The sequence below is a fragment of the Oreochromis niloticus genome, linkage group LG5, assembly GCF_001858045.2.
Source record: "Oreochromis niloticus isolate F11D_XX linkage group LG5, O_niloticus_UMD_NMBU, whole genome shotgun sequence".
NCBI classification, from domain to species: Eukaryota; Metazoa; Chordata; class Actinopteri; order Cichliformes; family Cichlidae; genus Oreochromis; species Oreochromis niloticus.
Genome location: NC_031970.2, coordinates 11266749 through 11280899, shown reverse-complemented (window position 1 = coordinate 11280899; position 14151 = coordinate 11266749). Strand labels below are relative to the sequence as shown.

At 37.2% G+C, this 14151-nt stretch overlaps 1 protein-coding gene across 2 annotated transcripts in view; it reads left to right on the top strand.

The window, feature by feature from the left end:
• Window positions 1–14151, top strand: part of igsf21a (immunoglobin superfamily, member 21a) — a 171332-nt gene that overhangs the window by 100328 nt on the left and 56853 nt on the right. For both annotated transcript variants that reach the window (XM_005469642.4, XM_003447725.5), the window contains 2 exons: window positions 901–1022; window positions 8156–8274. In XM_005469642.4, the coding sequence (XP_005469699.1) occupies window positions 901–1022; window positions 8156–8274 (241 nt within the window). The remainder of the gene's footprint in view (window positions 1–900; window positions 1023–8155; window positions 8275–14151) is intronic.

Here is a 14151-nt window from a genome sequence, read left to right as displayed (position 1 = left end):
AAACTGGGGTAATTTATTTTCACACTCCTGCGCTTTTCGTTGTTTCAGCATTGTCAACTCCCTCTGCAGAACCTGTTAGCAAAATAAGCCTAAGGCAGCAAGCTTTCTCTAGAGGCAAGGGGTCATAGGAGTTACCCTACATTCACAGGGAACAATTGTTTGCAGATATAAGTGCAATTTAGCCTTTTCTTTACACGAGACCATGTGTATTTTAATATGGACTAATCATGAAATCCTTTGACATTGTTTATTGAACTGAAATGATTCGTTTGGATCCGAACAAATCTTCTCTGGCAAACAGAAGAAGTATCCATGGCTCACCAACAATGTCCTTCTTCAAAGCAGCATTAGGGGCTCCATTAAAATCCTGTCACCTCGTTTTCTTTATGACTGTCTGTGGCTTCTGAAGAGAGGAAAAATCACAGTCATTCAAATGCTAAGTGAGTTTAACACTCCTGTGAATACTGGAAAGGAAAGAACTGCTCGATCATCTACCCAGAAAAAAAATGAAACAAGACCAGTGTTTGAATATCCTCTTCTGTTACCTTTATCTTGTCACATGCCATTACCTCTGCAGAAAGCGGACTACTTGTCACATGCAGAACACTGTACTACGTCAGTCTTCATTAAGGTTTATCCATGGCCACAAATGCAGCCGAGAGACTGTCTCTTCGAGGTTATCGTGTCAGCAGATTTTTAATCCCTTTGCCATTAGACCTTATAATGAATAAACTTATCATGAATCAATGAGGTAATTGCAGGCAGGATTACTTTCTGCACTCTCAGGCCATGTGACAACAGTTTATTCATAAGAGAAGCTCTAGGGGTAAAAAGGTTGCTCCTGTCCCATTCATCACTGGAGAATTCACCTTAGTAATGCTCTCTCCTTTTGCTTCACAGGTCACAGATGGAGGTACTATCAAGCAGAAAATCTTCACCTATGATGCTATGTTTAATACAAATTACTCTCACATGGAGGACTACCGCAGGCGCGAAGACCTTGTATACCAGTCAACTGTCCGGTAAGCCTAAAAATGAATTCAGTTTTCTTGTTTTTCATAATAGATTTGTTTTGCTGCAGTGGTGAATTGTAAAATATTAAACTCACTGTATAATCAAACAACCTCCTGACACTGTGATGAAATGCACAATTTCCTGTTCGGTGCAACCCAACTTCATTCCCAGCCATCTGCTGGTGGTCAGATGAGGCCAGAAGGCCAGACTCAGTGACCGAGCAAAGGGGTTTTATTACATGAGGACAGGAGGCAGTGGCAAACTCTAATCATCAACTCTGCACAGGATAAAGTCTTTAGTGTTAAAGATTTATCTAACATCTGGTCAGGCTGGCCTATTATGTAGTGGTTTTATATCTCAGGTAGCAAACCCAATCTCTTACACTTGGAGCGATGCAGCACATGGAGTTGAGCATGTGCTTCACCTATATTTGAAGCACGTGTGACCCACAGGAGACATGGTACTGCTATGTATGCATTAACAAGTTTTACTAAGTTGCCAAGAAATTGAGAACATCAGAGTAGGAGGAGTCTTGTGGCTTTGGTTGGCTTGATTACACGTTTAAGGCATCCCAGGGACTGCCTTCTTTTACCCCAGGCCTTAACAATACGGCTGGCAGCTGTCTGCATATCTCTGCATTTCTCTCTCCCTCTGCTTTGGGTCTTCTGCTGTAGATATCATTATCTAAATGCTTAGCAGCACAAAAGGAAACGCTGGCCATTCATTGCCCTTGCAACTTCATTCAAACCCAGAATGCTTCACACTTTGCATCCTTTTTGTAATGATCCCACTTTCATCATTCCTTTTCATCTCGTCTTTATCCTGCTGTTTTTTTGATTTGGCTCATGTACATTACCTCGATGTATTTTCTCTCCTTTTTCTTTCTATTCTCTTTTCTCCTGTGTGGTGTGGCTACCCAGCTGAAAATGATTTATTTAGACAATCCTACTATCCCTTTGGGAGTGTAGGCGTCATCAAAATGGAATGGCCAACACACTTATATTCACACTAACATGAAAACATGTTTGTACACACCAACAAAAGAAATGACCCACCACACGTGGACACATCCATATATATACACACAGAAGTGAGAGAAAGTCTTCTACAGCACACTGATCAGTTGGTTGCTACCTGAACCTGTACAAGAATGCTAAGCCTGTGTTAGTCATCCAGAAAGACATGTGGGATTCTGCCACAATCACACCATTTTTCCAGTCAAGAAAGACTCCCTGGTCACACTCCTGCTTTCATGGTGTCTCACAGAAGCTCAGTGCTTCTCATAAATGCAAAAAGCTGAATTTTTACTCACTGTATTCACCCATTTCCACTTTAGAATTGTAAATCTTCTGTACAAAGCCTTACCACTCTGACGAATGGAGCTTTATGACCAGAAATGATTGCCTCAATATTCTGTAGCCTTTATAAACATGGAACATTGTGCAGGAAACTTCAGAGCGTTTGTATAATCTAAAAGCTATATGTGATTATTGTACTATTATAGTGTAGCAATAATAAAAAATAATCCTTCCTACATCTTGCAATTATTCAACAGCATCGGAAGTCACACTGATATTGGTTCATCTAAGATTTCCCAGTCTTGTTTGGCTTCGACAGCTTTTAGTGTAATCTTTCAAAGAATGACAGCAGCTGTGACATTCTCCATCTTCAAGTGTCAATACATAGATTAGTCCTTCTAAGGGAAACAACAGATTTTGCACATAGCTAGTGACCCTGGAAATTTGATATCTATTCAGGGTCCAATCAAAAGCAGGAGTTTGCTGCTTGTCATAAAAGATCCTTTGATTCGACATCAGTTATTAGTTTAACACATACTGTATAGGCCACATGTAATAATGTAGCTTTTTATACTGAGAACAGTACAATTTTTATGATTATTGTTTGTAGTCACAGCACTTTTTTAAAATTACCAATGGTGCACAGTGATTTGAGATACAATGCATTTATCTGCCACTGCAAAGCCTTTATTTGACCATTTTTTCCTTACACTTGACCACTGGCTGTTTTGGAAAACCTAACCAAACTGGATGCAGGTTTCATATGTGTTCCTTAATTTTTACACAATAAAATTTGACTGCAGTTGCAAAGTCAGATCTTCTCTTCCACTTGAGGTTTATGTAAATTGTGCCGTAGTAGTGCAGATAAAAAAAACTAAAATCTTATTTTGAGGCTGATATTGCCAAGTTATAGAAAATAGACATCTGTTACCTTGTCTCTGTGGGATAGAAGCAATGTGTTTAAGAAGAGTAGGAGTTTTAGTATAATGTTCATCCAAAAATGCTAAGCCTGTATTTTATATTAATGTATTTGATATTAATGGAAACCTATTAAGAGAACAAGTTAAAGTATAACTAAACTAAAATTCTCTTTTCACATAGAGTGCTGTTCCCATACTTTTCTGGGGTGCCAGCAGATTACCCCAGAGTGTGTAGTTTTCATTCATACATTCAGCCAGCCATACAAACCCCATTTTGTTTGCATGATTAAATATCTTTTTTGCTACTATCACTTTTTATACTTAATAATAAAAGTCTTGTAGTCTTGGCTGTGTCAGCTTGAAATTTAAGAACAATTGGTGTACAATCATTTTATTTACGATTTAGATTATTTAAACACTACAACTGATGATCCTATCCAGGATGTAACCCGCCTTTCACTTGGTGACAGCTGGATTGGGCAACACTGAATCAGATAAGCAGAAGAAAGTGGATGAATGGATTATTGTAGCAATTAAAAAGTAAATCGTGCCAGGCTATTTTATGTTGAATTATAGTTAATAAAAAAAATCACCTTTTGAATCTGTTCATTTAAATCAACAGTTGCACCACTTGACATTTGAGTATTACCAAAACATGAAAAAAATATATGTTATTTGAATGGATTGAAAATGTATTCGAACTGAAAAAATATAGAATAAACTGCTACAGGTCACATAATAATTGAGTCATTCATACAATCTCTCTTTTATAAAAGCAGAAAGCAGTTAAAGCAGATTCATACTTTTGTCGTGACTTATTTATTGAAAAAAAAGAGATAAGAATAAATAAAATGAAACCTTTCCCTAAATTGTTTGTGTAAAAGATTTTAATGGTGGCACATGTCTTTGTAAAGATGTCACGACTCCTATTTTCAAAGATATGTATTACAGTACACTATTGTAAGAAATAATTGCAGGGTGTGAAGAGAAGCTTTGCATTTGTGATGAAGAATGAGTAATGGCTTCACAAATTAATGCACACTGAATGGGGCTTTAGAGTTATTTTAATCAACAGAAAGTCTGTGTGTGTGTGTTCTTTGTGTGTTTCTGTGTGTTTGGTTTCAATTTGGGCGTTTACCCTTCTTTCAGCAATACCTCCATTCTTTCTACCTTTTTGTCACTGTGCTCTGCTTTTTGGGTTTGTGTGGATTTCAATCCATAAATCCTACTTAGGGTAGCAAACAGCAGGACTATAGTGTTGGATAAGGACAGAAAGATGAGCTACATCAGCACTTACTATAATGTAACCACAGAGTAGTGAGTGTGTCACACTCACCGAATCACAGCATTATCCTGATTATTTTGTTTCATGCTCATTCATTAAGGAAACAGATGACTACACACCTCACTTTGCATCCCGTCCTCTGGGCAGTTTATCTCTGCTTTTCACCATCTTACAACTGCCAGTCTTTACCCATTCACCCATAATGCTTCAGGCCAGAAAGAGTATCTGACAATGTGCTAGTTAATTTGATGCAGAGATTGACTGGATGAGCTATCAGACACCACTCTGTCAAGTCTTCTCTTTTTCACTCTCCATCTTGGCAGTTGCATTTTCTTGCATTTGTAGGCAGAAGAAGTTCTAGAGGAAGGCCTGCATTACAGGAAAAAGCTTTCAGATCCAACTCCTAGGGGACAATCGATCTTTCTTTGCGGTGTGCTGTTTTTGCCGCTCCTCCATGGGGGCCCATTGATATCGACCTCCACTGTGTACCTGCTGTTTTGTGTGTGCGTGTTTTAACATTTGTAGTTTTCAGAAATTGTTTTTTTTTCTTTTTAATTTAATTACCTATATATTTGGTTTGCTGATATTCATTTTAGTTCTAAGGGCTGAGAAAGACTTTGATTTAACCATCTGCTATGGTTTGTGTCATTGCCCAAACACCTTTTTCACAACTGACTGAGACCCAAATTTTCACAACAAATGAAATAAATAAATAAATAAAAAGACAAATATAAATAAATAAATGTGAGGGTGCTACATTTTATTTGTTATAAACCTAGCTGATAAATTTTGTGCTACTGTGGTTTAATTGTAGAACAACTCAAAATAGCCACGTTTGCTTAGCAGTTTGTTTAAACGCTCCTAATAATGCTGGTCAGCAAGGTGTAAACACGCATTTAACTGTGTTGATGGTTCTTGTGATGTATTGGTGTAATCACAGCAGTAATATGAAAGAAAATAAGTCAATACTAAAATGACTTTGTTCATTTAAATTGAGATTTATACCTAATAAAAACTTCAAACATTAGCTGACCTTTTAATAGCAAATAAGAAACAGCAATAAAACATTTTTAATAGTGTTGGAGTCACATGTATAATTTCGTGGGGGGAAAAATCTCAGTGGACTAACACTTCTCAAATGCATGGAATCGAGGATTAGAGAGGGTGCTGAAAATTTAATTCCACCAGTCTTAATATTTAAACGAAGTCTCAGTGTTAGGAGTACAACCTTTCCTCTTTCCCAAGTCCAGTTCTGACAGATGTGTCTAGCTGTCAAACTGTAAGAGACTTCAAGCAGGTAGTCACTCAGAAATGGTTTGATTTGAGGTTTCTTTCTTCCATAAATTCTTCCACATCTGGAATCATCTTATCGTTATGTTCCTTCCTTTTGGACTTGGTGAGTTCCGTCTCTGTCTTGGTTTGAATCCATATAAGCAGTAGTCAGGACTGTGGATAAGTGAACTATGGCTTTGTTTGCAAAAACAAAGCAATGGACTGCATCAGCATTTACCATAATAAAACCAATTACCCAACACCACCACAGAGGGAGAGTCACTGTGCTATTCTCATCACTTTTACTCAGTAGTGTTAAAAAAAAAGTGTTGCCTATTATATACTTATTCCTCAAGTGCTATGGGAGAAAACCTCAGTGTGCCTACTCATAGTATCTAGCCATTTTTCATTAGGTTTTACTAAACACTTGAAGAACCAGAGAAACAAAACACATGTAGAGCACTTGTCTAATCAGCAGGTACAACCTTCAAATGTGGCATTTTATTTCCTATTTGTTAATTATTCATGGATCAAAGATGTGACAAATCATACAGTAGTGGGATAGAAGTCTCAGTAAACATGTCTGAAACAGGCCTCTCTTGTAGATGAGACATTGAGTCTCAATGGGACTACCTGTATGAATAAAAGTTAAATAAAACAAACACACACACAAATACATATATACACACACACATATATACATATATATGTGTGTGTGTGTGTGTGTGTATTGTATATTTGTGGCTGGCACACTGATTTGACTGCTCTCCAATAGGGAGAGCTCCCCTCCTCCAGACACGCACCTATATGCATACACACACAAACACACAGCTGAACTCATTAAAGCCTGGCTGCTAAGAGCACCCTGCTGCTGTTCTAACAGAGGTCCCCGTCTGAAACACCCGGGCAGCAAGGACAATTGTCCCTGTTTTGTGGGAATAAATCACAGGAGCTAAATGTGACTAGTGGTGTCTCACTTTGATTATCACTGTTGACATATTAGCTGAGTACAGAATACAGATTGTGCTCTCGTTCTCTTTCAAAAATGGTCATTTGCTATTGCTGACTGGATAATTGCAGCCTGTTGTGTCTCTGCAGAATTACAGATAAAAAACAAGTATAGTGAAAGCTGTTTTCTGACATATACTTTTAGGGTTTTCTTCTCTTTTTTTAAATAAGAACACTCTCCACTTATCTTTCATAGAAAAAAGTGTCATAAACCGGCAACAGGGTTGTCAAATGTACCAAAGACTTCAGTATTTCAGCCAGTGGATTTTCATTTGAAGGATGCAGATGATAGCAATAGAGTGATACTTTTTGACTAAAATTTTTGACTTCTGAATTCTGACAGTCACTCAACTGATCTGTAATCTGAACTAAGTATTTATTCAGTCTATGTGAGACACTGATAAATTTTGTTTTGTGGGCTTTTTTACTCTAACAGACATCATCAATGTCCGATTAATTTATTAAAAAATGATGGATGAACAAAAAACTGATACAGATGGACCCGTGGTCAATTATGGGGCTGCAAAAGGGGCTCGCTGTTCAACTTTTAGATTTGTTTGCGTGTGTGTGTGTGTGTGTGTGTGTGTGTGTACTGTCATAGATAGTTAAATCTAGTTAACTACAAGGGACCATTATGTGATGGGATCACGACACCCTCAAATGCCCTCGGCTAAACACCTGTAAAGTTTTGTGACTGTAACAAATCTGTTTTCTAAATTTGACCTTGTGCTCACCAGTTTAGAAAATATCAAAGTTTCAATTTAAGTAAGTCATTCACTATGTAAATAATGTCTTCATTTTCAACAATATTCTCTACCATTTTCCTGGTTGCTACTACAATAATATATTCCATAACAGTAACACTCCCTGAAGGCCAAACATTGGTTTTCATGGTTTACGTTGGGTGGAGCACTGACACTCTGGGCTTCATTGCTCAAGGGCTGGGCCGCAGTCATCTCTGGACTCCGGATTAATTTTGATAAAAATTATACACGTGCATCATGACTGAACCTTTACAAGGCTATTCTATTGACACTGACTGACACATTCAATTTTTATGTGAAAGCACCGTGGTTTGCACATTTACTTAACAAGCAAGAGTGCCTTGGTTTAATTCTGAGAGGAGACACAGATCCCTTGGGGATTGTGTCAGGAAGGTGTAAAAATCTCCCAAATTAAACATGTGGCGCTACCTGCTGTAGTGACCCCCAGTGAATGAGGGAGCAGCTGAAAGTAGCATCTGTGAACACAAATAGTTCCAGTGTATGTACTTGCTAATCTAATTGTTCTGTTGTCAGATGTTAGTACAAAAATTGAAACATGAGTATCAACTCACAGTGTAACCCTTTACTTTGCAGACTCCCAGAGGTCAGGATCTCAGACAACGGGCCTTATGAATGCCATGTGGGCATCTACGACCGGGCAACGAGGGAGAAAGTTGTCCTGGCTTCAGGGAATGTTTTTCTTACGGTTATGTGTGAGTATCATAACTGCACTCCATCTTTATTTTAAAAGCACCAAAAGTCAATGTCTTTTTCGTTAAAATAGGATGCTCAGGTGGGACATGTATTGCATGGCGAGGGACTGTTCAAAGTCTGCAGGTCAGACAGAGAGAAAAGACTGAAAAACTGGTTGTGCTGCTCGCCTGCAGGCAAGGGAGAAGCCTCTTGATCACTCAAAAGACTGTGAAGCTTCAATATGCGGTGCCATAGGGGGATGTTTAAAAAAATGATACAGAGATACTGTGTTTCTGTATGTCAGAGGAAATTGTTTTTACCCCAAAAACAAAAACAAACAAAAATATTAAACAAGTGTTTAAAATAATGCAAAGTAACTATTGTTTGCAGCTCCATTTAGCTCAAATTTCTAGGATTTAGATATAATTTTACTGTCTTTCTTAAAAAAAAAGTATCCATTTCATTTCTTTGATAATACAGTGAGACAATCTTTCTATTTCAATGTTTATTTCCTAAACAAACCTTAATTTGTGTGCAAAAAATATCTGCACATGCCCATCATCTCTGATCTTTCCTTCAATTGCCCTAATTTGAAGGAAAACGTGTAGCATGCTGGATAACAATGAATATTTACATAATCAGATTTTTGTTTCTAACATGTGTGATCAGTTGTTTTGCACTTGGTATAATTTTGAGAATATCTGTTAGCACACTCTGCTGCGTGTCAGGGTTTTGTGGGATTTTTTTTTTTTTAAATGACACACTAATCAGATGGATGTTGGCTCAGAGAGAAAACAATGGGAGTAGAGGCGGCAAGTGAATAATTTACCCTCACTCAATGAACACCAAAGATATTTTACAAAGAGGGGATTTTTTAGGTTGATGCAGTATTATTTTTTCTTGTTTAAGGATGTATTTATTTTTTTCTGTCACTTTGTTGACTACTTTTTTCGTGCTGTTGTGACTATCTTAATGACATCAAGAATAGTTAAACATGTTCCCTGTATTCTTGTGGAGGGATAGGTCCTTGGGCTATGGAGGAATTGATTAAATTTCATTAATGATCTTTATCTTGAATTTCTGCCATCAGACGTTTATTGCTTCCTCCAGATATGAAGTTAAAAGAAATTTGGTTCCTGAGGGTGTGTTAGCAAGGATCATAAAATTGATCCAACTAACAATTCAAGTTGATAGGAAGACATCTTTCTACTATAAAAGCAACTGTTCAGAAGTCTTACAAATTTTCGATAAAGCACCTATTTTGTTTATGTCTTTGATTTTTTATATTTATTTTTATCAAACATATTAATTTAATTCACATGAATATTTGCTTTCTTCCATTTACCTTTTTATGTTGTTGCTTCTTTGTTTCAATCCCTACTGCCACTGTTTAGTTGCCGTGATATTTTATTCAATCACTAGAGGAGGTTTTGTGCCTGTAGCCTATTGCTCAGCCTGTGCTGTAATTATTGTATTTAAGTCCCTCTTACAACAGCTGCTTTGCTTGCCTCTGATGTATCAATTCCAGAGCAAAGACATGCTGTTCTCCATGTGGTCCTGTGGCTAATTAGCAATTGTAAAATTCTTCAGTGGAACACCAGAGAGGGACACCATTTGACAACCTTACTCCAGTATTAAGATTTTTTCTTTTGCCCCCAGGAACTGGTGATGCTTTTTTTTTTCTTTTCGTTTTAGTTCTTTTAACATATATATTTAAACTAAGCCTGTGACCCTTTTATTTTCTTTTTGATAAGCGATCGGATAAATCTGTGTAGAGCCCTCCCCCACATTCCACATTTACTTAAGAGAAAGACTTTATCAATGAGAGGGGATTTGCTCAGTTAACTGTTTTGTGTTTCACTCTTGGATTGAAAGAAGAAAATGATGTGGTTGTCGGACGGCTGCAGCCCCCTTACTCAGCTGGGTCTTAAATCACCACTCCACTAGAAAGGAAGAAGAATGGCCCCTGGCATTGTGGCTAATTGCCGTCTAAACTGAAACAGAATTATTCATAACCTATTAGTGTGTCAAGTTCAATGGGAAGTAAAGAAAAAAGCAGAGAAGCAAAAGAAAGAAAATGAGAAAGAAAAAAGTCAATTAATAGGAAGCGGTACATGGTGAGTATTTTAATTTTTTAAAGGGCTTCATAAATAAGAATTATCATTTTAATGCATCCGCTGCCAAGAATTCAATCATTGAGTTTTAAAAGGCTAAACCCTGAACTCTTGATACTCACACTGCTGTCCTTCACTTTCTTGCAAGTTTGAGAAGTCTTTTTCCTGCACTCCTATGCTGTGAGGGATATCGCTTCCAATCGATATTGGCCATAGTGTTAAAGACCAAACTGACTCAAACTGTAAGCAGTCATGTATTACAGTTAGAGTTGTACCAGTTGCAGTTATTTTAAGTTTAGATTTTTTTGGAAACTCTGATCAGTCGATTTGGGTTTTAATCAGTCTAGGTGTACACTGCCTCTCATCCCATGACAGCAAGCATAGGCTCCAGCACCCTGTAACCCAGAACTGCACTGTAAAATATAACTTGTTGTTTCAACTTAAAAATATCAGGTACAGGGCTGCCTTAAAATTTTAAGTTAAGTCAAGAAATAGAGTTTGTTCTTATAACACAACCAATTGTTATCTTAATGAAAAATCACATGTTGTCTAAACTTTCGTCTTAGTTTAGTTGACTGAGATTTGTTAGTCAGTTCAACTCCTTTAATTGTCATCTTTACTTGGGAAAACCCTTTCAGCTAAATTAAAATAATCTATTGTTTAAACTCTTGTCCTAGTTCAGTTGACTTGGGTTTTTTAGTTAATTCAAATACTTTAGTAGTTCTTTTAACTTAGGAATCTATTTTAGCTTAACTAACATAATCTGTTAGCTAAGTTGATTTAAGTTTATTAATTAACTGAGCTCCTTAAGGTAGCTGAGTGAACTTGTAAATCAGTTTCATTTTAATTATCAGAGTTGATTGACTGGATGTAAAGAAAACTGTGTATTAAACATCTTAAGTTTTGTTTTGTTTTTTTAGCTTTCTAACATCCATTTCAGCAAAACTACCTGTTAGGTTTATCTTAGATCTCAGGTTTAAATATCTACATTCCTTTAAATAAATTTTCTGTTGTTTACAGAAAAAAAAAAAAAATCCCACAGATTCCATTAAAGTCTATCTGATCATTTCATACAGAAAGTTTGTTTTAAGAACATGACAAGACAATTACTCATGAGCGCCCAACATTCACCATTTATTGTGCCATCTTAGTCATCTGAGAAACAGAAAAATCAGTGACGTAGCTCATCAGGCTCACAATCCATCAAAACTCAAAGGCTGCTCCCTGTGAAACAATAAATTTGAACTTGGTCTTGAGCCCAGTTTGGGTGAAGATTAAATTCTGACCAATACTCTAGGAGCAGTAGTGATTCTTGTGAAGTAACAACATAAAGTCTGCATTAATGTAATGTATCAACGGGACACTTGCTATTTTAGAAAAGTTATTCTTTACATTTGCAAAATTTTTAAACTTCATTGTGCTCAGTCACACCTGTTAGCATAAAACGTGAAATATTAAAATAGTACAAAACCTTTGATAAGTGACAGTAAAGATCAGTTTATAACAACTAAGACATCAAACTCTTGTATTTGTCTTCGTTTACAATTGCAACAAATTCCACAGAACCAATATCTCTGAAAATGAGTGCATGCTTCTGAAACATTTGATAAGATGGATATTTCAGAAACATCAGTTTGAGTCTGCTCAATTGCAAAACAAAGGAAAAACTACTGACTTGCATGAGATAAGCATCTGCAGAGTCCACCATCATATTGTTGTTCACATAAGTTTCTTAAACCATGAACAAATGAGTAATTGTCTAATCTGGAATGTAAAGTGTAGTCATTTAGTGACATACAAAAGTGAGAATGAGAACTTGCAAGAATAAAAAAAACAAACAGTAAAATAAAAACTGTCCTTAACACTAAGGCAATTGTATGCTGTGAGCATACAATTACAGTTCTGCATGGCTTTCTGCAAGAGTCTGTTTCTTAGACCATGCACTAGTGAGATGCACTGCCTTCCACCAATGTTCATTAGGATGTTCTGAATGACTTCAAAGATGTCCTTAAGTTCCTTTGGATAGTCTATGTTGAGGGCAAAAAGAAGGCCCATCAGCATGGAAATGGCACTTGAGACATCCCTCAGATTAGACAGGATTACTGCCGCCTCAAGGACAACCAACACATCGATGATGTCTTCTTCTTTCACCATCGCAATGCCAACTTTCATCCTCTTAGAAAACGTGTCTTCAATACCTGTCGGCTATAAAAGGGTTCAAAGACAAAAAAAAAAAAAAAAAATTACACAATTACAATTACACAATATCCCTTGTGCTTAACAATTCATGTCTTTCCAAAGAAGAGCCATACTGATGCTTTGGATGATGGTGATTGGCTTTGGGTAACACTTATTAGTTGTTAAAGTTTTTTCAGAATGAGATATGCACCCCCATGTTACAAATCCATTTCTTGCTTTAAACAAAGACCATGTTCATAAATAACTGAGCATGTCTTCAATTGCAGAATTCAAACAAAATTTTCAATTTAAATGGTAAATGGCCTGTATTTGTATAGCGCTTTACTAGTCCCCTAAGGACTCCAAAGCGCTTTACACATTCAGTCATTCACACACATGGGTGGATGACTGAATCGTGACTCAAGAGTTGACAGTTCGTCTTATAATCGGAAGGTTGCCGGTTTGAGCCCCGGCTCCGACAGTTTCAGTCGTTGTGTCCTTGGGCAAGACACTTCACCTGTTGCCTACTGGTGGTGGTCAGAGGGCCTGGTGGTGCCAGTGTCCGGCAGCCTCGCCTCTGTCAGTGCGCCCCAGGGCGGCTGTGGCTACAATGTAGCTTGCCATCACCAGTGTGTGAATTTAAATCTACTTATGCTAAATATTGGCTGTGCTCTAAACCAAATCTGGCTGAGAATACATGAAATGTGCAAACTGCAGCTACACTACAGGATCAGATTATGGCTCCATAGACAATGCTTCTTTAATCAGTTTATTGATTAAAGTTTATTTTTCCCCCTATATTAACAGCATGAAAAAAGAGCATATAGACATGGCTGAGCAGGTTGCATAATTGGCACTGAATATCAACATCCACCTTTACCCAGCTGCCCAATGACTCTCGGCCAGTAACCTTTAATTGCTTACCCAGTCTACACAGTCTCTTTTCCAGGGTCCAGGACATTTCACCAAAGTATTGCCCCCCACAGCTGTAGCAGCCACTGCAGCCCCTTAAATATCCTAATATCTCTGCCATTACAATATACAATGTGAGAAATCAAACGTAAAGCTGAAGTGAACAGTACAGCAGCGAAATGTCAAAGACCCTGGTGAAGACATGAATAAACACAAGACACTAATAATATCAATGCTAGCTTGCCAGTTAGTTACTCTGAAACCCAGACCAAATCCAGTGTCAAAGATCTTGTAATAATACATCTGGTGAGGAAAAAGTACACATGTTATCATGTGGCATCTATTGTTTCATAGATGCCATATGTTTCATTTAAAATCCACTGTGGTGCTGTCATTATTAAATTTACTAAAAGAAACAATGCTAACCTTCACAGTCTTGAAAGTGTGTGAGGGATCTTCCTTTAGAAAAGGAAGGTGAGGTCCTCTGTCCTCTTCCTTTGTGTAGGGCTCTGGTCAAAGAAGTCAAAAACAAAACCAAAACATTTTTTAAACAGTGTTTATGAAGCATGTAGACAGCTCCAAATTCACAGCTTTTTGATACATAATTCCATCAATATATGATTATCATTGGAGATTTTGAATCAGGCTTATCAGGACATTCAAGTAGAATATGATATCCAACCTACCACCAAT